The 25909-nt window shown below is 34.1% G+C and overlaps 2 protein-coding genes across 2 annotated transcripts in view; one reads left to right on the plus strand and one right to left on the minus strand.

Annotated features, from left to right (window-relative positions):
• The window catches only part of RB1 (RB transcriptional corepressor 1), a 159891-nt gene that overhangs the window by 39678 nt on the left and 94304 nt on the right, over window positions 1-25909 (minus strand). The window lies entirely within an intron of this gene.
• On the plus strand, window positions 22387-24496 carry LPAR6 (lysophosphatidic acid receptor 6). Its single transcript, XM_059378322.1, has one exon. It carries the CDS (start codon window positions 23107-23109, stop codon window positions 24121-24123), a length of 1017 nt encoding a protein of 338 aa, XP_059234305.1. The 5' UTR covers window positions 22387-23106; the 3' UTR covers window positions 24124-24496.

Consider the following 25909-nt stretch of genomic DNA (forward strand, 5'->3'; position numbering starts at 1 on the left):
AGAATATGACTTACTAAAAATATTCTATTAATTAAACTATGGTTTTCCATCTTTATCCAAAGGATTTATTGAAAAAGAAATCTATATTAACATCCACTATTAACAAGAACAGCTACCATTTAGTAAATGCTTACTGCATGTACACAATTTAATTTTCACAAAGCCCTATGGGTATATTATCCCCACTTGAGAGACAGAGAAAATGAGGTTAACAAAAGGATTTGAACTTGGGCAGCCAGGCTCCAGATCTGGTCTGAGCTCTTACTCACTGGCTAAACTATAATTTTCATTAATTTCTTAGTATAAAAACCAGGAGCAATTAAGCAAGTATTAATTTTACCAAGAATTAATTTTACCAAGGCTAATCCTGGTATTGCACTATATAATAAAGTGAAATGTTCCTGATAATCATTCTTCTAGCAGAAAACAACAGTTATATTTAATTATTTAACCAGAGATGACTATCTACAACTTCTACAGTATTTGCTTAACATAATTATAGAATTTACCAGTGAGAGCTTACGTAAAATATTAGTTTCCTTTCCAAGTTAACTGTTTGGTAATACAATACAATGATGAACTATGAATCAAATTTTGGCAATGCTAGACAATTTATATTATAACCAGTTTGAACAATATTTAGTTAGAAGCACTGTTTTTGAAAAAAATATTTATTTGTTAAATATTAGAAATTATGCAAAAGAGGTCCAAAATTCTAACTAGATTTTCATTGAAAGTGATCATTGAGAGCAGTTTTTTAAGTCTCTCAAAACAGCAACCCCTTTGTTAAATCATAGACTAAAAGCAGATATTTTTAAGAACTTGAAAACTTTAAAGTAGTAATGTTATTATGTCAATTATGTACAACTTTACACACACAAATATTCCAAACAACTAGGTACCCTAAAATGTATTTTTAAAAGTATTTTCTAAATCGATATCTTCATCAACTTTTTCAAAAACAATGAGAAGTATATCAATTTGGGTAGATCCTATTTTTTATATTTCAAATTAAGTTATTTTGTGATATTGTGGATTATTTGAAGCCTTTTTAAAAAATGTAACACACAAAATATGTTATTTTTGCGTTTGTTGTATTAATTTTAAAATCCTGTTTAAAGAAAGGAATTCCTAACTCAAAATTAGCTAAGAATTCTAAAACCGGGTCAGGGTTTACTTGAAGATGTTTGACATATTTGCTCTGGGTAGGCAGCTCCAAATGGAAATGCAAAATTTATGCAATTAAACTAAGAGAGCCATTTTTCTAAATGAAATATTACAGGAGTCAAAAGTCCACTTCCATCAGTACTAGCTTCAATGACCATTGCAAGTATATCCAATGAGAGGGTCCTTGTGATAAAATTGTGTTGAAGAGTCATTATTTGTATAATTTACCTTAAATACTGTGGGAAAGTTACTGTTCCTAACCCAAAGAAATCTTATTCTAACCAAAAGTTACTGTTCCTAACCCAAAGAAATCTTATTCTAACCAAAAGCATAAGAAAATCTATAATGAATATTTGCAAAATGAATAAAAATTCATACAGTAGGCAGAATGAATATTATTAAGGGAAATAACAGTATGAGAAATGGACATTAAAAGAGGAATCGGGGGGTGACTGGGTGGCTCTGCCTCTGTCTTCGGCTCAGGTCATGATCCCAGGTCCTGGGATCAAGTCCCACATCGGGCTCTCTGCTCGATGGGGAGATTTCCATCTGTCAAACAAATGAATAACATCTTTAAAAATAAATAAATAAATAAATAAAAGAGGAATTGGGTATGAAAGCTTGTAAAAGGAAACTAGCATGTCTAAATATAATGAACTCAAGGATGTTTTGTCAAACTTGGAAGAAGTAGAGGGTTATGACTGAACAGGAAAGCACAAGATGGAGGGATGAGAATTCAAAGGTGAGGAACAAACATGTTTGCCATGCTGAAGTGAGGAATCACCAAATTATCTATTAATACTGCTGATGACAAAGATTGGTAAAAAAGTAAAAGAACAAAAATACATATCCTATGATTGAATAATCGTAAGAAAAGTCATTCTTCTCCAAATGATTCCTGCTTTTACTAGGGCCTCTCTACCAAAGAATCAAAATCACCAGATTTTTACCTTTGGGAATGTACTTGGTACCTTTTACCTATATATATTATTCCATGACGGGAAATATTGCAGCAGGTTTAACCTATTCATAGCACCAAAGTTTTGCGTCAAAAATTATTTAATGACTAGACATTGAATTGTTTTCAAGAAAATAAAACAAACTTAGAAATTTAAGCCAACACTATAGAGGAATTTCACTGGTCTTGGGCTTTGCTGCTTCCCCTCTAGGTGAACATACTCTTGAGTTCTCAGAAATTTCATAATCCTTAAAGTTTCCAATCTGAAACTGAACTAGAGTCATTATATAGGCTTGGGCCTAGGCTTCCTGCAATCAGTTTTTGTTGATATACACATTTATTATTTCTACACCTACCCTGGCTTTGGAAACCCCTTGGCCATGCTTATCCTGAAGCCTTAAAATAAGGGTTGGCCAAACATGGGCTCAATAATAACTTGACATCTAAATGTAATGTAAGGTTCTACAGGCACAGCTTAGTTTCAGCACATGAGTATAACCATGCCAACTTAATTTTTGTACTTAATTTCAATGAAAAAAGTCTACAAAGTAAGTATGAGTTAGTAAAACTGATTGTTAAACTTTAAAATCTGTGCATTCAAACACACTGTTAAATTGTGTATGTCTTTAAGTGTAATAAGAGTGCAGAATCTCTAATCATTAATTTCAAGTCTGGACCATCAGTGGCCTAGATCATCCTTAGAACGACTCAATTATATTTTATAAGGTAAATGCTTACTTTCTTATATAGCTTTTTTTTTTTTTAAGATTTTATTTATTTATTTCACAGACAGAAATCACAAGTAGGCAGAGAGGCAGGCAGAGAAACAGGTGGAGAGGGGAAAGCAGGCTCCCCACTGAGCAGAGAGCCTGATGTGGGGCTTGATCCCAGGACCCTGGGATCATGACCTGAGCTGAAGGCAGAGGCTTTAACCCACTGAGCCACCCAGGCGCCCATAGCTATATTTGGCTATATGCCAAGTTCTATGCAAAAATATTTTACAAACATTATCTCATGTAATCCTCATAGTAAATCTATCAAATACATACTATTTATTATCCCCATTTTATAGGTAAAGAACCTGAAACAAGAAGTTAAGAAATCAGCCCCATGTCATATGGCTAATGAATGGTGGAGCCGGGATTTAAACCCAAGTCTGTTTCAAGAGCATGTGCTGTTTGCTCCTACACTATGATGTAAATCATGTTCATTTGCCCATTTTCTCTTTATTCTTTGTGCCTGTCATACTTGTAGCTGCGTTCCCATGGTGTTGTCTTCCCCTACGATTAGCTCTACTCCCCATAATTCCATCTACCATTTATTCATTCATTCCACAAATACTCATGTTCTATGACAGGCACTATAGCCACTGAGAAGAATAAAACATTAATGACAGTACCTACCCACATAAGGTTTTTGTGAGAATTAAATAAACGACACAAAGGGTTTGATACAGTACGTGGCACATAATAAGCATTCATTAATTCTGCCCTTAAAGAGTTTACAGATTTACCGAATGCCAGCCATAGCACCGAGTACTTTATTTCTTCCCACAAAAAACTGTAAGAGGAAGGTACTATTTTTTACGTCATTTTACAACTGATGAAAGGTAGGCTAGGATTAAGTTACCCAAAGGCACAGTTAGAAAGTGGTAGATCCAGGACTTGGCCACAAGTTTTCTCACTCCAATGCCCGGGTTTTTAATCCTTATGCTACAGTCTCTAGTCTAATGAAGGAAACAGATAAGTAAATAAAAAATAGCAATCCAGAGCAGTAAATTCCATAATCAAAGGACACACAGGGTATATACATTGGAAATCAAGAGAAGAATATCAAATCTAGATTAGGTACATTAGGGGAAAACATCCTAGAAGAAGGTTAAGCCTGATTAGAGTTTTAAAAATATAAGTCATTTCAAATGGAAAGCAGAATAGATGGCTCAGAAACTATGAAAATATGGCCCTAAAGAAACTTCATGTAGCTCCCATAAAATGAGGAAATAATACTCCCTCATAGGGTTAGTTGTTATAACAATTAAATGAGATGGTAAATATAAAGTACTCAGAATGGCACCGGGGCATAAGTCCTTAAGACTGAGATGATTCATTACATAAAGCTGAAACATAGATTTTATAACAAGGAAAGAGTAGGGAATTAAACCAATTAAAAGATTTTAAGCAGGAGACTAACAGGATCCAGATGGGACTTTTTAGACAGCTATAAAATAAAATCCCAGTGCCTAGCACATAATGGATACTCAAATATTTCTAGAATGTTATACAACATAGACATATCAAGGGTTAAATTAAAATACAGTAAAGCACTAAGAAGAAAAGTGGTATGATTTGCTTTCTAATTGCCATTAAATATCATCTGTGGCAGCCATCCTACAAGATCACCCCCATAATCCCTACCACTGGGTTATTTATATACTTGTGAAGATGACTCCTATATTATACCAGGGTTAATCTGTCTGTCTGGTCAATAGCATATGGCAGAAGTGATGGCATGTCGATTCTGAGTTAGTTTATAAAAAACCTGCAGATTTAGGCTCCTGGAAGTCCCATGGAAAAGGGTCTACATGGTAAACAAAGGAAGCCTCTGGGTAACAACCAGTGAAGAAGAAGGCATGTCAACAACCATGTGAGTGAACTCGGAAGTAGATTCCCAACTCCAGCAAAGCCTTAAGATGACTCCATCCTTAGCTGACAATTTGAGGTCTGTCCTGAGTGAACAGGAACCAAAACCACAGAGCTAAGCCACTTCCAGATTTCTGACCTTCAGAAACTGTGTGAGATAAAACTTCACTTTTTTTTTTATTAAAGTTTTTATTTATTTATTTGTGGGAGAGAGAGAATGCACACAAGCAGGGGGAACAGCAAGCAGAGGGAGAGGGGGAAGCAGACTCCCCTGAGTCCCAATGTGGGTCCCAATGCTGAGTCCCAATGTGGGACTTGATCCCAGAATCCTGGGATCATGAACTGAACCAAAGGCATATGCTTAACTGACTGAGCCACACAGGCATCCCCAAACTTTAGTTATTTTAAGTTGTCACATCTTGCGGTAATTTCTTACACAGCAAATAGGTAATTAATACAGAAACTGATTTTTTTAAAGGACTATAAAAAATATTTAGTGGAATACTTAACTTTTGAAAATTACATATTTATATCTGTAGCACTATGTCCTGGACTCAAAGAGCAGCTTTTCTCTTGGACTCAGGCAAGCTTTCTCATGTCATTACTTATCTACCTAAATTAACTGTCGCATGATCACTCTCTGGACAACACTTCACTCTGTTTTGCCACTTAATCTTGTAAAGGAAACCAGACTCTACCAGCAAGATTAGTAAATATATCTCACTGAATAAATGATATGCATAAAAAGGCAGAAGTAAGTTTATTCTACGTGGTATTTCATCATTAACATACATTTCTAAAGCAAGTATGAATTTTTCCAGAGAGTTGAAGACTTAAAGTTTATCAAGTCAAGGTGTTCCTAAAGAGATTCTAATTATCTGAGTAAGCACAAGTTCTCTAGGGCTAGTAGAAAAAATTAATAATAGAAGTGGAAGACGGGAATTGCTATTGTTTTCTGGGTATTTTAAGGAATATTATTGGACTTATGTTACAGGAAATGTTTTTGTACTATCCTAAACCAAATCATAAGATCATTTTACCCTAACAAAGGAAACTCAAATATAAAATAGAGGGTGGACCTTGACCTTTCTGACAGTTCTTTCCCATTTTATTTTACTTCTTTAATATTGATATACATTAGGATATTCTTGCCAATATATATGCTGGTTGAGCCACTATCATGGCTTTAATTATAGCTATACTTCTCCTAAATCTACATTTCTGACTAAATGTACTTATTCAAGTTCCAGATCCATTATTTCCAACTAGATATCTCAGATCTCCACATGGATATGTGGCAAACACATCAAGTATTCACATGTTCAAACATTAACAGGAACTCATTACCCTCATCACCAATCAGCGATCACTCCTTCAATATCCTCTTTGGTTGACTGTGTTATTAATCACCTGACCACTGACAGTACAAATCTTGGAATTGTCCTCAGTTCTATTCAGGCTCTTAATCTTTGGAGATTAATTATATATATATATCTTTATATTTAAAACTGGTGTCTTATAAATGGCACAGAGTTTCTTTTTTAACCACTTTGACAATCTTTGCCTTTTTTTTGGGCTAGCACATAATGGATACTCAAATATCCATTTATATTTATAAACGACCATTGGTATTTATAAATGACCATTTATATTTAGTGTAGTTACTGATAATGGTTAGTTTAAATACTCCATCTATTTGTTTCATCGTCTTCTTTGTTCCCTTCAGATTCACCGAAGTAGAGAATTAAATGATGAAATTTTAATTTATAGTGTAGCCAAATGCAAAGCATTATTATTAAATAGTATTTTTTCTAATTATCAATATTTTAAGAATATATTTTCAAGTAACCTTTAAGTAACATGGAGGTAACAGATAAAAGTTTTAAGACATGCTCCTTCTCAAGAAGAAACTAATTTGAAAGTGATGAATGAAACAAATCTGAACAAACCAAACTATCCATTTCTCTAGTTCAGCTAAAAATTTTCTCAAAGATATCAGTGTTTAGTAATGCAGAGTACAGCTACTAAAAAGAAAAAAAAAAAAAACCCTGCATTTTCATTAACAGCAAAAGAGTTTTATCAAATAAGAATTAAATTTTGATAGTGTTTCTGACTATGATTTTAAATGGTTTACTTTACATAAAGTCTGACTTCTGTAGCATACTTATTTTAGGCTCATTTGGTGGCAGAAATTCTTTGACAAAAATTTTTGCTAGATTCATCTCCAGAAGGTATACTACTTTGATGGAGTACCTGAAAAAGCCCTCTCTATATTAGAAAGGAAGACAGCAGAATCCCAACTCTCTCCTTCAGATAGTATAAATCTTAGATAAGAATTTTACTGCATCTGACCAACAATTGTTTTTAAATTTACAAGTATAGTAAATATAAAATGACTTTGTTTTAAAACATCTTATTATTAAAACATCCTAAAATTCCCATTTTCTAATTAACCGAAGTATACTTTTATAAACAGAAAAGCACAGATGCATTTTTTTTCCCAAATTTAAAATCTGAAAGATAATCTATTCCTAAAAGATTCCTTTTCAGATATGTCATAACGGAGGGTACTGAGACTTTACTAGTTTATATACATATGTTTGTGCCAGGAATCGGCTTATTTATTTTTCATATTGTTTAAAATAGTTGGTGGCTAAAATACAAAATACAAAAAATACAGGGAAATACAAACCAAAACCTCAATGAGATACCACCTCACACCAGTCAGAATGGCTAAAATTAATAAAACAGGAAATGACACATGTTGGCGAGGATGTGGAGAAAGGGGAACCCTCCCACACTGTTGGTGAGAATGCAAGCTGGTGCAGCCACTCTGGAAAACAGCATGGAGATTCCTCAAAAAGTTGAAAATAGAGCTACGACCCAATTGCTATGACCCAGCAATTGCACTAGTGGGTATTTACCCCCAAAATACAAAGGTAGTGATCCAAAGGGACACATGCACCCCAATTTTATAGTAGCAATGTCCACAACAGCCAAACTATGGATAGAGCCCAGATATCCATCGACAGACAAATGGATAAAGAAGATGTGGTGCATATATATGCAATGTAATATCACGCGGTCATCAAAAAATGAAATCTTGCCATTTGCAATGATGTGGCTAGCACTAGAGGGTATTACACAAAGCAAAATAAGTCATTCAAAGAAAGACAAATATCATATTATCTCAATGATAAGAGGAATTTGAGAAACAAGACAGGATTATAGGGGAAGGGAGCGAAAAATGAAACAAGACAAAACCAGAGAGGGAGACAAACCATAAGAGACTCTTAATCTCAGGAAACAAACTAAGGGTTGCTGGAGGGGAGGGGGGTAGGAGGATGGGGTGGCTGGGTGATAGACACTGGGGAGGGTATGTGGTACAGGGAGTACTGTGAGTTGTGTAAGACTGATGATTCACAGACCTGTACTCCTAAAACAAATAATACATTAAATGTTAAAAAAAAAATAATGATATGAGAGGAAATATAAGAATTTTACTACAATATATTTTCTGCCTCTACTCTTGTCATTTAGCCAGTATACAAACTTTATTTGTATAGGACAAAATAATAAATATAGGACAAAAAAATAAGGACAAAAAAATAAATAAATAAAAAGAAGAAAATGTTTTTATCTAATAGAAAATGTTTTTATCTAATAGGACATAAGAAAAAGCAGTGTTCCCTTCTAAACCTTAAAGATTCTATTCTCTGATTTCAGCTATGTAAGTATAATAGCAAAGACTTAAATTAAACCTCAATCTTGGGGTGCGTGCCTAGCTCAGTTGGTGGATCATGTGACTCTTAATCTCAGGGTTGTGAGTTTGAGCTCCATCTTGGGTATAGAGATTACTTAAAAATGAAATCTTAAAACAAAAACAAAAACAGAACCCAAGTGTTCATTGATGGAATGGATGAAGGAAATGCGCTGGATAGACCATAAGGGCATAATGCTGAGTGAAGTAAATCAAACAGAGAAAAACAAATAAGTATGACTTCATTTATATGTGGAATTAAAAAAAAAATCCCAGATACTGACCTCATAGACACAGAGAACAAAGATGAATCCCAGAGGGGTGGAGAGCTGGGCCAAATGGATACAGGGGTCAAAAGTTAGGAAATTCCAGTTATAAAATAAATAAGTCATGGGGAGGTGGTAATGTGCAGCATGGTGACTACAGCTATATTGTATATTGTATATCTGAAAGTTGCTAAGATAGTAAATCTTAAAAGTTCTCATCACAAGAAAAGTTTTGTAATTATGTTTGGTGATGAATGTTAAATATACTTCTTGTGGTGGTTATTTCACAATATATACAATACTGAATCATTATATTGTACACCTAAAACTAATATAATGTTATATGTCAATTATATATCAATAGAACCTTCTGCACAGCGAAGGAAAAATCAACGAAACTAAGGCAACCTAGAGAATGGGAGAAGATACTTGCAAATGACATATCTGATAAAGTGTTAGTATCCAAAATCTATGAAGAACTTCTAAAACTCAACATGTAGCAAATGAATAATCCAATTTAAAAATGAGCAGAAGACATGAATAGTCATTTTTCCAAGGAAGTCATACAGATAGCTAACAGGCACATAAGAAAGATGCTCAACATCACTCATCATCAGGGAAATGCAAATCAAAACTGTGCTGAGAGATCACCACACACCTATCAGAATGGCTAGAATCAACAATACAAGAAACAGCCGGGGTTGGTGAAGATGTGGAGAAAGTGGAACCTTCCTGCCTGCACTGTGTGGCAGGAATGCAAACTGGTGCAGTCATTCTGGAAAACAGCATGGAGGTTCTTCAGAAAGTTAAAAATAGAACTATCCTATTCAGCAATAGTATTAGTAGGTATTTACCCAAAGGACACAAAAATGCTGGTTTAAAAGGGCACGTGCACCCTGATGTGCATAGCAGCATTATCTATAATAGCTAAATTATGGAAAAGGGCCAAGTGTCCATCAACTGATGACTGGGTAAAGAAGAGGCGCTATATAAATACAATATAAGATTATTCAGTCATTAAAAAAGAATGAAATCTTCCATTTGCAATAACATGGATGGAGCTAGAGAGTATTATACCAAGTAAAATAAGTTAAGAAAGACAAATACTATATGATTTCACTCGTGTGGAATTTAAGAAACAACACAAACGAGCAAAGGGGAAAAAAGAGAGATACAAACCAAGAAACAAGACTCTTAACTAGAGAGAACAAACTTATGGTTACCAGAGGGGAGGTAGGTGGGGAAAAGAGTTAAATAGGTGATGAGGATTAAGTAGTATACCTGTGATAAGCACTGAGTAATGTATGGAAGTGTTGAATCACTATATGGTACACCTAAAACTAATATTACACTATATGTTAACTAACTGGAATTTAAATAAAACTTTAATATATATACATTTTTTTAAAAACACTAGAAAATGACAGCTGATTTATTATAGCAGTAGAATTCTGTTACCTTTACTCTTTCTACTTTTTCTCTATTACTCTTTAAGAATCTTAATAATATCTCTCCTACAGGGGCGCCTGGGTGCCTCAGTCATTAAGCGTCTGCCTTCGGCTCAGGTCAGGATCCCAGGGTCCTGATATTGAGCCCTGAATCAGGCTCCCTGACCAGTGGAAAGTCTGCTTCTCTCTCTCCCACTCACCCTGCTTGTGTTCCCTTTCTCGCTGTGTCTTGTATCAAATAAATAAATAAAATCTTTTTTAAAAATCTCTCCCACATTATAAATAATAAATTTATTCTTGGGAAAAATTATTGAAAAACCAACCTCATGGAATGAAGTCATATGTACCTAGAAATTGGTCAAATTATGTCACAGAAAAGTGAAGTCACAGTTCCAAAAATGAGCAGGGCTAAGTAACAGTTGTGTCAGAACATAAGAGTAAGGAAAGAGTTGGTTCCTTGAAGGACTGACACAAAATTTAAAGGTGGATCCCAAATAGGATACCCTGTTATGATGGAGAAAAGACAACTGTGATATATAAGTACTTTTAATCCCAAATGCTCATTCAGGCATAAGTAAGGCAGATAATTAACAGGAGTCTAGGAAGTCAAGTGGTAATAGTCTGTCAGATGTCACTGCAATGAGGGAAACTGGACCCTGTTACCTCTGAGGTAACAGGGTGCTGGCCAAAGCAACAAAGAGCAGAAGATTAACCTGATAACTGCACAGGGAGGCAGAAGTCAGGGTAGGATCTGACTTGAAATGAAATTATTGCCCTGGGGCTCCTTTTAATGAAAGACAGGTACTCTCCTAGAAGTACTTAGTTTCAAGAATGCTGTCAAGTAGCCAAAACCAAACCAAACCAAGTTTATAAGTTGTCACGCAAAACAAAAATCAGAAGTAGGGACGCCTGGGTGGCTCAGTTGGTTAAGCAGCTGCCTTTGGCTCAGGTCATGATCCCAGCGTCCTGGGATCGAGTCCCACATCGGGCTCCTTGCTCCGCAGGGAGCCTGCTTCTCCCTCTGACTCTGCCTTCCACTCTGTCTGCATGTGGTCGCTCTCGCTCACTCTCTCTCTGACAAATAAATAAATAAAATCTTTAAAAAAAAAAAAATCAGAAGTAAACATGTAGAATTTTATCAAATTGAAATGCTGTTTGGAAGTTTCCAATTGCCATGAAAATTTTGTACAAGAACCTGGTGAGTGGAGTTAAGGAAGATGAGGCTGGAAATAGAAATTGGGAAGGGTGTTTTTAAAGACTGTTTATCAGTTAAATGTTAGTCCCTAAGACATCCACATGATTCATTCCTTCATTTCTGTTCAAATGTCCCCTTATCAGCAAGTCCTTCCTAAAACACTTTCCTTTTCCTCCTAAGTGTATTTTTTGTCAGAGATCTTACCACCATATGACCAATTACATAATTACTTATTGATTGCATGTCTCCAAATAAAATATAAGCTCAGGAATTTTTTTTACCCTGCTATATTCCCTATATTCTGAGCAACTGGAAGAGTCCCTGGCATACAGTTCACAGGCAGTAAATACTTGCTATTGAATAAACAAATACATATCAGTAGATCCAAGATTAAAGATAACATAAGAAGGAAAAAAAATTTAAATGTGCCTATCCTATTTCCCTATCTATATAACCAGGACAACAATCCTGCAACTGTTCTTTGGTCAGGCTGAAGCAGTCCCTGTTAACTAAAAACAACAACAAAAAGCTGGGCTTTAAAAGGGGCCCTTTTGTAGGGTCAGTCCTTCCGGTCTTTTGTTTCTAACCTTTCTGAGGCAGCACTGGTGACATCTGGTATTGATAGGAAACCCTCAAGTTTTCCAAGAATGTGAAATCAGTTGATTAAAATAATCACAACAGCAAACCAAAAAATTTCGGTCTGGGAATGAATTACTGTAGTTTAGAATCTTACTGATTAATTCTTCCATATACCTGAGTATCAGTATCTGTTAAAAGAGCCTGTCTCTTTGAATTCTAGTTAAGAGCAAAACATCTGCATAAATACGTTTCTGCTGTTAAGTGTATTTGCAATAGCGTTCATAGAACTAGATCTTTTTTGTTTTTTAAAGATTTTATTTATTTATTCATGAGAAACAGAGAGCAGAGGCAGAGGGAGAAGAAGGTTCCCCACTAAGCAGCCAAATGTGGAAATCGATCCCAGGATCCTGGGATCATGACCAGAGCTGAAGGCAGACATTTAACCGACTGAGCCATCCAGGCACCCCACAGAACTAGATCTTAAACATCTGTCATTGTAAGGAAGAAAAAGAAAAAAAGAGGATTCTAAATTATGTATACTCATTTTTATTTTGAAGGCCAAAACTTAAAAAAAGTAAAAATATTAATTTCGATATCAAAAACAGCAAATCACATTTAAGTTAAAAGAAAAAAATAGGGGCACCCGGGTGGCTCAGTGGGTTAAAGCCTCTGCCTTCGGCTCAGGTCATGATCCCAGGGTACTGGGATCAAGCCCTGAGTAGGGCTCTCTCCTCAGCAGGGAACCTGCTTCCTCCTCTCTCTGCCTACTTGTGATCTCTGTCAAATCAATCAATCAATCTTCAAAAAAAGAAAAAAATAGTCACGTTCAGATCCTTTTCCCATTTTTTGGAATGAATTGTTAATTTTCATTTGCTTTTTTTTTTTTTTAATTAAGTAAACTCTATGCCCAACTCATGACCCCAAGAGTCACATGCTCTCCCAAATGACACAGGGTGCCCCTCACCTCATTAGTTTTATTCTTATATTAAGTACAGTATGATAAATTGACATTTTCTTCCTACTCTACGAATTCTAGCAACAAAACTAAATTATTTAGTCAAAGGTATCTTTTCCTTTAAAACTAAAGACTTCATATAATACTTAAAGATTTTACTACTTTATTGTTATTTTTAAGTACACTCAATTTTTTTTCCCAGAAGTCTATGGAGTCTTTTTTTTTTTTTTTTTTTTTAATGGAGTAATTTTTTTTACATTTAAATACTTGATTTGTTGGCATTTATTTTGGTATAAAAAATTAAAGTCCAGGGGCACCTGGGTAGCTCAGCTGGTTAAGCATCGGGCTCCAGTTCAGGTCATGATCTCAGGGTCCTGGGATAGAGTCTTGGGTCATCAAGCTCCCTGAGGAGTGGGGAGTCCACTTGTCCCACTCCCTCAGACTCTTCCCTCATTCCTGCTCTTTCTCTTTCAAATCAATAAGATCTTTTAAAAAAAAAAGTTAAAGTACACTTTTTAAAATGACTTTTCTGATGACCCATTAAGCATTTATTGAACTATCCATATTTTTCTCTACTGATTTGAAGTGTTATTATATTTCCCCAGGTTTATAGTCTATTTCTGGGCTCACAATCACTCAGAACTAAAGAACTGTAAATTAGGGATGCCTGGGTGGCTCAGTTGGTTAAGCAGCTGCCTTCGGCTCAGGTCATGATCCCAGCATGCTGGGATCGAGTCCCACATCAGGCTCCTTGCTCGGCGGGAGCCTGCTTCTCCCTCTGCCTCTGCCTGTCATTCTGTCTGCCTGTGCTCGCTCTCTCCCCCTCTCTCTCTCTGATAAATAAATAAAATCTTTAAAAAAAAAAAAAATAAAGAACTGTAAATTAAATGAGATATCACTTTTGACCCATTATTTTGGAAGGGTTTAAAAGGCTTATAATAATCTGGTTTAGAGGAGGGTGTGAGAAAATAGGTATTACTGATAGAAACATGAATGAGAAGGAAAGACAAAATTTTTGGAAGTAAAATCATGAGGTTATACTATATATGGATATTACACTACATGTACAGTATATTTGCCCACTTATATATAGTATATTTGTACACTATATGTATAATTACACTATATATATATATATATGGCATAGTGTATATATACATATATACCATTTTATTCAGGACATTCACTAAAAATCTTTGGGATTTTTAGTGAAATAGCATTAAACTTACAGATTTGTCCCAGTTAAAACTGTATGTCACATATTCAAAAATTTTTCTATGGCCTTCATTTAAGCTTTTGGTCTTTTGTTTTCATCTAGATCCTGTTTTTTGTTCTCTAAGTGGAATCTTTTTACCATTATATTTTCTAGTTGATTACTGCTGATGCAGGAATTGTCTTATTTAATGAGAATTAATCAAAAAGCTGGGGTGCCTGGGTGGCTCAGTGGGTTATGCGTCTGCCTCTGGCTCAGGTCATGATCCCAGGGTCCTGGGACCATGCCTGCTTCTCTCCCTGCCCCCTTAACTCATGTTCTCTCTGTTAAATAAATAAAATCTTTCAAAAAATTTTATATATATATACATATATATATATATGAAAACATTTTACTTGAATTTTCAAAAATATAGCATGTATATTCATTAAAAAATTCCCTTTATGTAGGCTCTTTTTTAAGTAGAGTTCCAGGTTGTTTTTCTCCTATGAACCACATCAACAATACGTGTCTATGATTTACACTGTATATAGAGTAAAAACATAAAGACTCTTGCAAAGCCATCTGAGGACTAGAGAATCAATCCTTCTAGTTCCTTATGGTATCCTCTAAGAACCTTTTACAGATATACACATCTAACTCAACAATGTATTTTCAGCAACTTGCCTTTGAGTCACCCCAAAGCACCAAACTGGGTTTCCCTAAAACATAATTTCATTATTGGGAACAAAAGAACTCAGGTGTATCAAAGCAGCTTTCTAGCCACAAGTATTTAGCTTTTTAGGAGTATCCTAAAAGAGTAATCCTTCCCTATCTTCACACTTTACTAAACGATAAAGTCAACAAATGCTTATTGAAATAAACTAGAGTACCTGGATTTCTAATAATAAACACTGCTGGAAAATGTTAAATTTACTATTTATAGGAAACCTTTCTTCTAATTATTTGAAGGAAAAAGAAATATTTCCTTTCGATCTATATAAAATTTGGTGCATACTTTCCCAATTCCAACCTTTTTAAAAAATTTTAGACCATAATCTTTTCCCAAAAAGTCTACATAGCTTACACATATAAAAATAAACTTCTTCTCTGCTTAAAATTCACCGAAACTATGAACCAAAGTTCTTATTTTGTGTCAGTAAGAAAATGTAAGGTTGGAATCCATCTGTTATATAGTAGGAAATCAGGAAATCAGGAAATACAGACATCAAGGAACGAGAATACTAGTTCCAACTCCCCGAAGATTCATTGAATTGCATTCTCTAACTTAACAACAAAGTACAAGGAACTGTGATGGGTACTTAACAGTGAGGACCTGGTTTTTAGTTCTGGCTTCATGATTCTCCATCATTTAATCACATGTAATTCTACACAAACCACAACTTCTCTGAATTTCACTTTCTTGGGAGACAGTATGTTCTTTGTACCATTCAAAATTAGTATGAAGATTAAATTAAAAATGTAAGGTCTGAAAAGGATTCTAAAGATCTAGTTCAATATTCTTCTTTTACAAATATGTAATAGAGAAGCTAAATGATTTTCTCAATGTCACATTAATTTTAATAGCACAGGTGGAATTAAGAATCTAGGTCCCTCAACACTTAGACTGGTTTTTTAACACTCTATCTTCTTGCTTCTAAAGTAGGTGAAAGACTTTTAAAAACCACAACCAACCTATAACCTTCCTCAACTAGATTCTATGACCAAATTAAGCCCTTATGCCCCCAAGCATTCTTTGGGTGTGATGAATTAACTTCACTTCTAGAAATTTAGAGTGGAACTAATTATGTAACATTCTTGAAAGAATTGAGAAAACTGTCACTCAAATCATTTTATGTGTTTTTGGTTGAAAAAGACAACATTACTATACTAACAGTACTGTACTAAGACATTATTACCAGGCATGGCTCTAGCCTTTAAGACTTTAAATTTGAAACTCTTATTCAACTGAAGGCTTGCCTTCTTGAGACATTACCTCCTCTGAAGGCCCTTTAATGGACTTGGTTGACTCTTATCTCCATTCTGAATAAACATCTATTGTTATACTCTGTACTGTGATTATTTCTTTTTTTTTTTAATCATAACTGAGTTGAAAGAATATGTCTTAAAAGGAAGACAGACTAAATACTATTGAAGAATAGAAAAAAAAATGATGAAACTGAGGTCTCCATAAAAAATCTGATAGGATTTTAAGAGGCAGAGATGAAGGAATGGGGAGCAGGTAGGGATAGGAAAAAAGGAAGAAGGGACAACTCAAAGTGTTGGCAGTGATAAATATTTACTAAAGTTTTAAGTTTTACACCACAATATCCTTGCTCCTCTTAATTTCCTTTATCTCTTTGTTTGAACTTGCTTCAAGCACCATTCCCATCTACTTTGACTTGGCTATAAATCATCACCCTTTAAATCTTTTTTCTCCTTCCACCCAACCCTACAAGCTGGTTCAACCCTCTCAACTTGGGTAGATGACTCATGTTCCAGTAAAGAGTAACAAAAAGTGCAAAATGTTTGCAATAATGAGGAAAGGTAAACCACTTTCAAATTATATCAACACACAGTAATACTAAATTTGTTTAATTAAAAGATCTTTTTCTATTAAATATATCTATTGACATAAATCACAAATGTTCATTTCTCAAATTGAAAGTTTTGTTTATGTTTGAACCTAAATAAAAAATTTATCCTAAAAAAATTATCCAAATAGGCTTCAGAAGAGTAAGAAAACATTTTTAATAAGTGTAAATTTGAGATGGAAGAGAACATTTAAGAGTCACATTCTCATCACAACAAATATTTGCTGCATTCAAAACAAAAAGTTTAGAGTATTATTCTTACATTTTAAATTTTCACTATTCCACACTTTATTTTGAACTTGAACAGCTTTCAGTTTAAATTTCACACACACTCCCATCCAATTGTTTTACAAATCTCATATTCTCAATGTTATTTTAGGTACAACTCTAATTATGGCCATCAAAACTTTTAATGAGAATTAGAGTTCTGATCAATTTTATAGTAAAAACATGGCATCTTATTTGTGTTTTGGAAAGAAAAATCTTTTACCTATTTATTTTTAAATATTTATTTATTTGAGAGAGAAAGAGAGAGAGATATAGGGGGAAGAGCAGAGGGAGAGAGAGAGAGAGAGAATCTTAAGCAGACTTCCCACAAGATCAGAGCCTGAAGCAGAGCCTGATCTCAAGACACTGAGATCATGACCTGAGCTGAAATCAAAAGTCAGATGCTTAACTGACTGAGGCACCCAGGAGCTCCAGAAAAATCTTTTAAAGAAGAATGCCATAGAAATATAAAGTAAAGCCTTTTTTTCAATGTGAAATCTTTACAGTATTACAAAATGTTAACAAAATACCCTTTATGAGACTCTTGGCTGAAACAAAGAATATTTTTTGTACATATTTCTTGTACAAACTGTTTTCAAAATTAGAAATCTTTAAGCATAAAAAAATGAAAGAGACTCCTTGATTTGTTATATCTGAGAGTAAAAAAAAAAAAAAAAAAAAATCTAGCAGCTTAAGCATTCGAACTATTAAAAAAACCAGAATCAGATACAGAAGCAGGAAGGGACCTCTTAACAGTCCAACCCCCTCAGTTCACAGCCAAGGAGCCAGAATCACAGGAAGGTCAAATGGTTGCATAACAAGCTTCTCAGATTCTTTGCCTGTGCTCTTTACACAACACTTTGCTACTTCCCTATTAAAATGAAAAAATTACAGATTTACATTTTATTGCCTACATACACAATGCTGTACTTCATTCATAAAGAACCTGCACTAGGCAAAGTCTTTTTCCTTCTTGTCTATCTACAAAGAAAAGCTTCCAAAATATTTCAGAGATTTCCAGGTATTTCAGAGAAGCAGACTTCAGGACTTGCTAACCCTTCAATTCTTTAGATCCATGGTCTCTTACCTCTTTTTAGTCACAGAATCTCATCAAAGCAGAATGAATAAACATTTTATAAATGTCAAGGTCTTTAGGTGGAGATCCCTTGCACTAGACTATTAAACTTTCCTCGGCATTAAACCAAAATCACCACATATATATGGACTATATTAATCTACCAACATGTTTCTCAGAACCATAATCTGACACTGAGTACTCTTCTTATATTGGGGGCCAATGAGAAATGTATGTTCTGCCACTAGGAAACAACCTCCTATAGTCATTTAATGGTTCACATGTAAAGACTCACAATGTAGTTCTGAGATAAAACAAACCAAAGTTTCTCCCTCGACACTGCGTAATGTTTTCTTTCATTAAATGAAGGCAATGTAATCCACCAAGTTTTCCTTTTCTGCCTTGCTTCAAATGCAGTAGCTTCCCGTAGGCTAGATTTTTCTAACATCATTATTTCACATCTTGGCCCCCTTCCCACCCATCTCGCTCCCTGCATAACACTTGGCTTTTATTCTTTTACTAATGTGTTATGAATTTGTGTTTTAAGATTTTTTTGCCTTTTGCAAACATTTATTGTGTTCAAAATGAATACTTTTTAGAATGAAAATGACTAATACATAGAAAAATTTCTCACATTTAAATTTTTTAACTGTTCTATATTTTCTTTTTAAACTTTTAAAGTTTAGGTATCATTTACATGTAATAAAACACTAAGGTAATTGTTTATTAGTTCCATCAGTTGTGACAATTTTAAAATTATCATCTGCTTTATATGCTTTTTGGAAGCAAGAAGGGTATAAATGAATAAATAGTTGATTCATTCATGAGTTGATCAGTGACAGGCTACCAGGGGGAAAATGGACAAGGGTGAGACAGGGAATAAGAAGACAAGATAAGGCATTATAACAACCATAGAGATAAGAGTGACAGGGTTAGCCCAGAAAGGTGGCAGTGAGAATAAAAATAGGGCAAGATAAAAATGATACTGCTATCAAGGTTAGAAAATAACCACTATGAAAATGAAAAGACAGTAAGAGTGGCTGAGGAGCCTCTCTACACATTATTTGTTTATAGTGGGTATCCATTAAAGATTTATTTATTCATCCAACAAACTATTATAAGCCTATTTTGAATCAGGCATAAAAAAGTCAGATTCTTGCCTCCTCAGTTTCATAGCTGTAGCAGAAATTCTGTCAAGAACTCACAAGTTGTCCAATCTTTTAACTTCTAATACTTAACTACAAGAATACTCTCTCTCAACATGATAAAAAAGGAGTTCCACAACTAAATGTTTTATACTATCATTGGTAGTGAATAAAACATCCACTTTAGAGGCTAGCTGGCTATTTACTTGGCTTCTTTTTTTTTTTTTAATAGTGGGTTTTTTTTCTTAGATTTTATTTATTTATTTGACAGAAATCACAAGTAGGCAGAGAGGCAGGCAGAAAAAGAGGGAGAGAAAGAGAGAGAGGGAGAGAGGGAGAGAGAGGAGAGGGAAGCAGGCTCCCCGCTGAGCAGAGAGCCCGATGCGGGGCTCGATCCCAGGACCCTGAGATCATGACCTGAGCCGAAGGCAGAGGCTCTAACCCACTTGAGCCACCCAGGCACCCCTTAACCTGGCTTCTTGATGATAAAATTAAAATTTGAAAAGTGAAGACTCACATAGTGAGAATAACTAAATTTCAACTCAGTGGCATATGTTTTTTCAGCCTCTCTTAAGTTCCACTCAAGAATTAAGTTGATTCACAGGGGCACCTGGGTAGCTCAGTGGGTTAGACCTCTGCCTTCGGCTCGGGTCATGATCTCAGGGTCCTGGGATCGAGTCCTGCATCTGGCTCTTTGCTCAGCGGGGAGCCTGCTTCCTCCTCTCTCTCTCTCTCTCTGCCTGCTTCTATGCCTACTTGTGATCTTTCTCTGTCAAATAAATAAATAAAATCTAAAAAAAAAAAAAAAAAGAATTAAGTTGATTCACAGACTTACCTTTCAGAAGTGTACAAATCTCATATTAAAATAACAGTTTGGTCTAAGGCTATCAAATACGAAGCACCTATTAAGTATACTCCATTCCCTCTATTTATTTAACTCACTTTATAAGCAGTTACTATGTATTTTTCAAATCTTAATCTAAGGAATTTTCAAGGTATCTAATTTCACTTTGGTTCCTTAATTAGAAGTCAAATGAAATATCTTGAAAAATCCAGCATTTAATAATCTTCCCTGAAGCAGATGGCTGCTCTGTTACTGTTCTTTTCCTTAAGAGAAACAGTGTTCAAAAGTAAAGTTTATGATCGTGATTCATTCATCAGCAAACATATGAGTACCACTAAGGGTCAAACACTGTATAAGAATTAGAAATACAAACATATACTAATATACTGATAATAACAAAAAGCTTAATTCAACAAATAGTGTTCTAAAAGCAGCAATAATTCAAACATGAAAAACCAGAAATGAATATCTAGTCCAGTGAATAACAACATCAATATATAGAAGAATATTCCAATGTAGAATTAATACATTTTAATTCTTTGTTTGAGACAATGCCATAGTCAAAATGAAAGCAGAAGTAAACAAGGTCAGGGCACATGACTACTTATTATTTAATGATGACCCAAAACCTTATCAATTTAATAGATTACTAAGAAACTATAATAGAAATTTCTTCTCAGTAAGAATACAAGCTTATTAACTACTTCTTATTTCATTATTATTCACCTGCCTTCTAATATGAACACTACCGCTTTTGCACACCAGTGCAATACACAAAGAATTCAGCCCTTAACGTTTAAGTTTATTGGTTATAAATAATACTCATTTTTTGGTGTCACTTGACTATAAATTTCCCAGTCAAAACAATAAAAAAGAACACAGTATAATTCAGGCAGGATTCATCAACAAACAACAGAAGTTGCTGAACTTAGTTTTATAATTAAAAAGGTATAAAATCAGCATAAACCATATCACTGCAACATATTACTTTTAAATTAGGTAATTTAGGAAGAAAAAACAAATCACTCTTCAATTCCCTAAATCTTCCTAACAGATACTTCAAAAGACAGAGTTTTGGCCCAAACTGAATGAAACTAGAGAATAGCAACAGTGAACAGTAATTGGATCTATCCTTTTCTGAAAAATGGTAGTTTAGAGCAAGAAAAACATGTATGTGTCCAGAAGTTGTGGTATCTTCAGTCCTCGAGGAAATAACATCCATATTCAATTACCTCCATCCTGAACATACTTTATTCTTCCAAGTTCTTTGGACTTTAAAAAAATGAGTATCCCTTAGATATAAATATATTCAGAAACAACTCATAGGAGCTTTTAAATGAAGACAAAATCTGAGCCATACACAGTTAATGTCACATTAACAGGGTAAAAGACAGGCGGTAATGAAAATAAAATAATGATCCTAAAATTTAGCCAAGTAGTATAACTTTTATTCTCCAAAACTTATTTCAATCGATTTAGGGAAAAAAATAGTTTGTTTAAAAAGATGCAATTTAGTTCTGTGCGTAAGTAAGATAAATACTACGCCAAACAAAAGAAATGAACATTCTTGAATTTATTCTTTTTTTTTTTTTAAAGATTTTATTTATTTATTTGACAGACAGAGATCACAAGTACGCAGAGAGGCAGGCAGAGTCCTGAATTTATTCTTTGGTGAAAGTGAGTTATTTAAAAGTCAAATGTGCTCTAAAATATTAACTCAATTTTCAAGGAAAGAGGAAAGAATGTTAGAAAACTGCTTATCAAAAACAGAAGAGATGCAGGATTGGAGCCATTCACAATTATACCAATTAATTCTTGAGGAGCAATTATGGCAAACAGAAGCCAGAAGCAAAATCACCACCAGTCAGTCAAATATCTTTTACGCCTAAAGATTAAATTTCTCTTTTTCATAAGTCATTAAACAGTTTTTTTTCAATGCTATATTAAGATGTCACAATTTAAATTTATAAACACTATACACATTTTATTTCTTTTAAAAAAGAAATTTAAAAAGTCATATTCCAAACACAAAAGCAATCAAATAAGAGAAAATAGGCTTAATACTGATTTCTTATTCCCAAATAGAAAGAAGTAAAAGGAAAAAAGGTGGCCAAAATCCCAGAAGCAATTCTGCATAAAAAGAGTTAAAGGGCAGAGGCTTAAGCTCCAGAGCCAGTGACCATTTGCAAGCCTCCTAGGTATACTCCCAGAAGACACATTATCAGATTAAAGGCACAGTAAACAAACGGGGCTGAAACCTTTCTTTGTCCAAGCCCAGCCTCTTCTTCCTGTGATGTCATACTACAAATCTAGCAAGCCTTTCTTTTCCACTTCAGAGAAAGCCCATCTCACAATACATCTGGCAACGGAGGAAAAGGCTTCAATTCAGCAAGAGCTAACACGCTTAGGAATTTATTTCGGAAACTTTTAAAGACTCTTCTGCTTACCAGCATCTGGAATCCACTGCAGAAATACTAACAAGGAAACCTTCATGTAAAAGGAGCAAGAAGTGAGACCAAACTGGCAATGTTTAAATCTCTGAAACTCTGCACTGAAAGCAAAAAAAGACTGCTACCTTCATCTTAAATATTCTGGAGTGTAAAGAAACTTTAATTTTGGGAATATTCATCTTGACTACTGAAATACAAGTTTACCAGATGAGTAGATTTATTCCCATCTCAGAACACAGCTTTTCTTTAAATTCATAATCAACAGGTTGGCTTCACTGACTACATTTTTCTCAAAAGTTGTTCGTCGGTTACCTAAACCCTGGATTCATGGATTTTCTGGATTAGAAAATGAGAATATCTTCCTGTTGAAGAACCAAGTGGAAACTTTACAGCAAGGAATTTCATGTTTCTTACTGAGATTTCAAAGAAAAAGGAAATATTTATAAAACCATCTAAAGATACAAAGAATTTGCACATACTTTGGAGGTTATAAAGTGATCACAATCTGAATACCAAAGAAGACTGTAGCTGACCAAAGGACTTCAATTCTGTAAATTGGACGTGCCTTTATAATGGTAAGCAATAACAGCTCCAATTGCTCCTATGATGACTCCTTTAAGTACACTTTGTATGGGTGCATGTTTAGCATGGTGTTCGTGCTTGGGTTAATATCCAACTGTGTTGCCATATACATTTTCATCTGCACCCTCAAAGTACGAAACGAAACCACAACATACATGATTAACTTGGCAATGTCAGATTTGCTTTTCGTTTTTACTTTACCCTTTAGAATTTTTTACTTTGCAACACAGAACTGGCCATTTGGAGATGTACTTTGTAAAATTTCAGTGATGCTGTTTTATACCAACATGTATGGAAGCATTCTGTTCTTAACCTGTATTAGTGTGGATCGGTTTCTGGCAATTGTCCACCCATTTAAGTCAAAGACTTTAAGAACCAAACGAAATGCAAAACTCGTGTGCATTGCTGTATGGCTAACTGTGATAGGAGGAAGTGCACCAGCAGTTTTTTTTCCATCCACCCACTCTCATTTTTGCTTTGAAAAATTTCCAGAAGCCACATGGAAAACGTATCTCTCAAGGATTGTAATTTTCATTGAAATAGTTGGATTTTTTATTCCTCTAATTTTAAATGTAACTTGTTCTAGTGTGGTACTTAGAACTTTAAATAAACCTGTTACATTAAGTAGAAGCAAAATAAACAAAACTAAAGTTTTAAGAATGATTTTTGTACATTTGGTCATATTCTGCTTCTGTTTTGTGCCTTACAATATCAACCTTATTTTATATTCTCTTATGAGAACACAAACATTTGTAAATTGCTCAGCGGTGGCAGCAGTGAGGACCATGTACCCAATCACTCTCTGCATTGCTGTTTCAAACTGTTGCTTTGACCCTATAGTTTATTACTTCACGTCGGAAACGATTCAGAATTCAATAAAAATGAAAAACTGGTCTGCTAGGAGAAGTGACTTGAGATTCTCTGAGGTTCACAACACAGAGAACTTTATTCAACATAACCTACAGACCTTAAAAAGTAAGATATTTGACAGTGAATCTACAATATAAACTGCCAGAAATGAAATCACTGGGACTACACTGAGAATCTCTAAGTTCCTTCAACTGTGAGAAGTGTTTTCTTGGACAACTATTTCTCCACCTCTGAAAGAAAATAAACACGTGGACATTTTAAAGTTATTAGTATAAAAATTGTATTCAAAGTGTTAAGCATTAAAATGTATTCTATTCTTGTATACATACCATTTTATTTTTCTGAGCCATTTTGACCTGTACCTTCCTCTTCATTAAAAAAAAATCCCTAAAAGGCTTGTTCAAAGTCTAAAAGTGACTCTGACTTAAATCATGTGATGACCATGTGTACTGTTTAATTTCTTAGCAATTTTAAATGATTTATCACAAAATAAATGTTTTGTGTACTTAATATTTTTATTCAACATATATCTAATTTCTATGTCAATCTGAATTGAAACTACTAATCATGTTTTTTGAACTATAACATAAATGAGAAAGGAGAATAATTTGAAATAATCAGTGGTTTTGGAGGATCTTTTGAAAAAGACAGCTTAAAATCTCTTTTCTAGAATAACAACACGCAAATAGTGGGGATCTCAAGCAGTTACAGATAATATTCAGGCTTTTGTCTTTGTAGACAATTCATAAGAACCATGTGCTACCTAACCATGTAGTATGTAGGCTTTAAAATTATTATTTTGATCTATTTTCTAGATATAACAGCACTCAATCCCAAAATAATATATGCCACCAAAATTGAGAGGGAAGAAGCTAACAAAATGCTGTTTTGCTAGGTACATTTAAAAAAAATACTACTTGGAGGTACATTTTAAAGGTATATTTTGTATATAAGTAACCTGTATATGCACCTTAAGTCAGAAATACCACAGAGAGTAAGATAGTGAAATACAAGACTTGGTGCTTAGAAAGTGATCAATGAATATTACACTTCCCTTCTCTCTTTTTTTTTTAATTTATTTTTATTTTTTTGTTAATTTTAAACATTTTTATTGACATATAATGTATTATTTGCCCCAGGGGTACAGGTCTGTGAATCGCCAGGTTTACACACACCCTTTTCTCTTTTTACCATTTATAGTCAAATATTGAACAGCTGAAAATATTTCCACTTAGGCAAAATGTTAATGTATAACAAAATAATTTATAAAGTAAAAACAGTTCCTTATGTAAAAAGCAGCAAAACTACAGGGCCAAATAATTCAGTACAACTACATTTTCATTTTCTTAAACACAGAAAAGGTATTGATTTGAGCTATAATTTAGTAGATATTAAGTACCAACTACACTAAAACTTTTTCATTTTCTAACATGTATTTTCTTCCAAATTTAAGCAGTTCTCCAAAGTTAACTAAAAAAGAATGCTTTTTATTTGAGAAAAATGACATAAATAAATTCAGCATTCAATGTATTTTGATTTTTACATCTAATCTTTCAAGTCTTGAACACAACTTTTTTTTTTAAGTAAATTTTTAAAAGTAATATAAGTTTATTAAGTGAAGATACAGAAGAAGCTCTCAAGAGTGAGAGGGGTCCCAACAGGGTTGCCATGGGCAATTACTCTTAATTTAAACTTGATTTTTGCTGTTCTCTAGGTTTGGGCTACAATGATTTCAGACAAATCATAGTCATTTGTTAGATCAGTAATCCATTTTCAATAAAATAATGGGGGAGGGGGAATTTTATTTAAGTAGTCATGGTCTCCTTTAGATAAAACCAAAAGCAAAATAAATCCTTAATGTCTTCAATTGGCCCTATAGTATACCTTTATTTGATATCCCTCTTTAGAAAACAAATAAACCTA

This window comes from Mustela nigripes, chromosome 15 (genome assembly GCF_022355385.1).
Source record: "Mustela nigripes isolate SB6536 chromosome 15, MUSNIG.SB6536, whole genome shotgun sequence".
Classification (NCBI taxonomy): Eukaryota; Metazoa; Chordata; class Mammalia; order Carnivora; family Mustelidae; genus Mustela; species Mustela nigripes.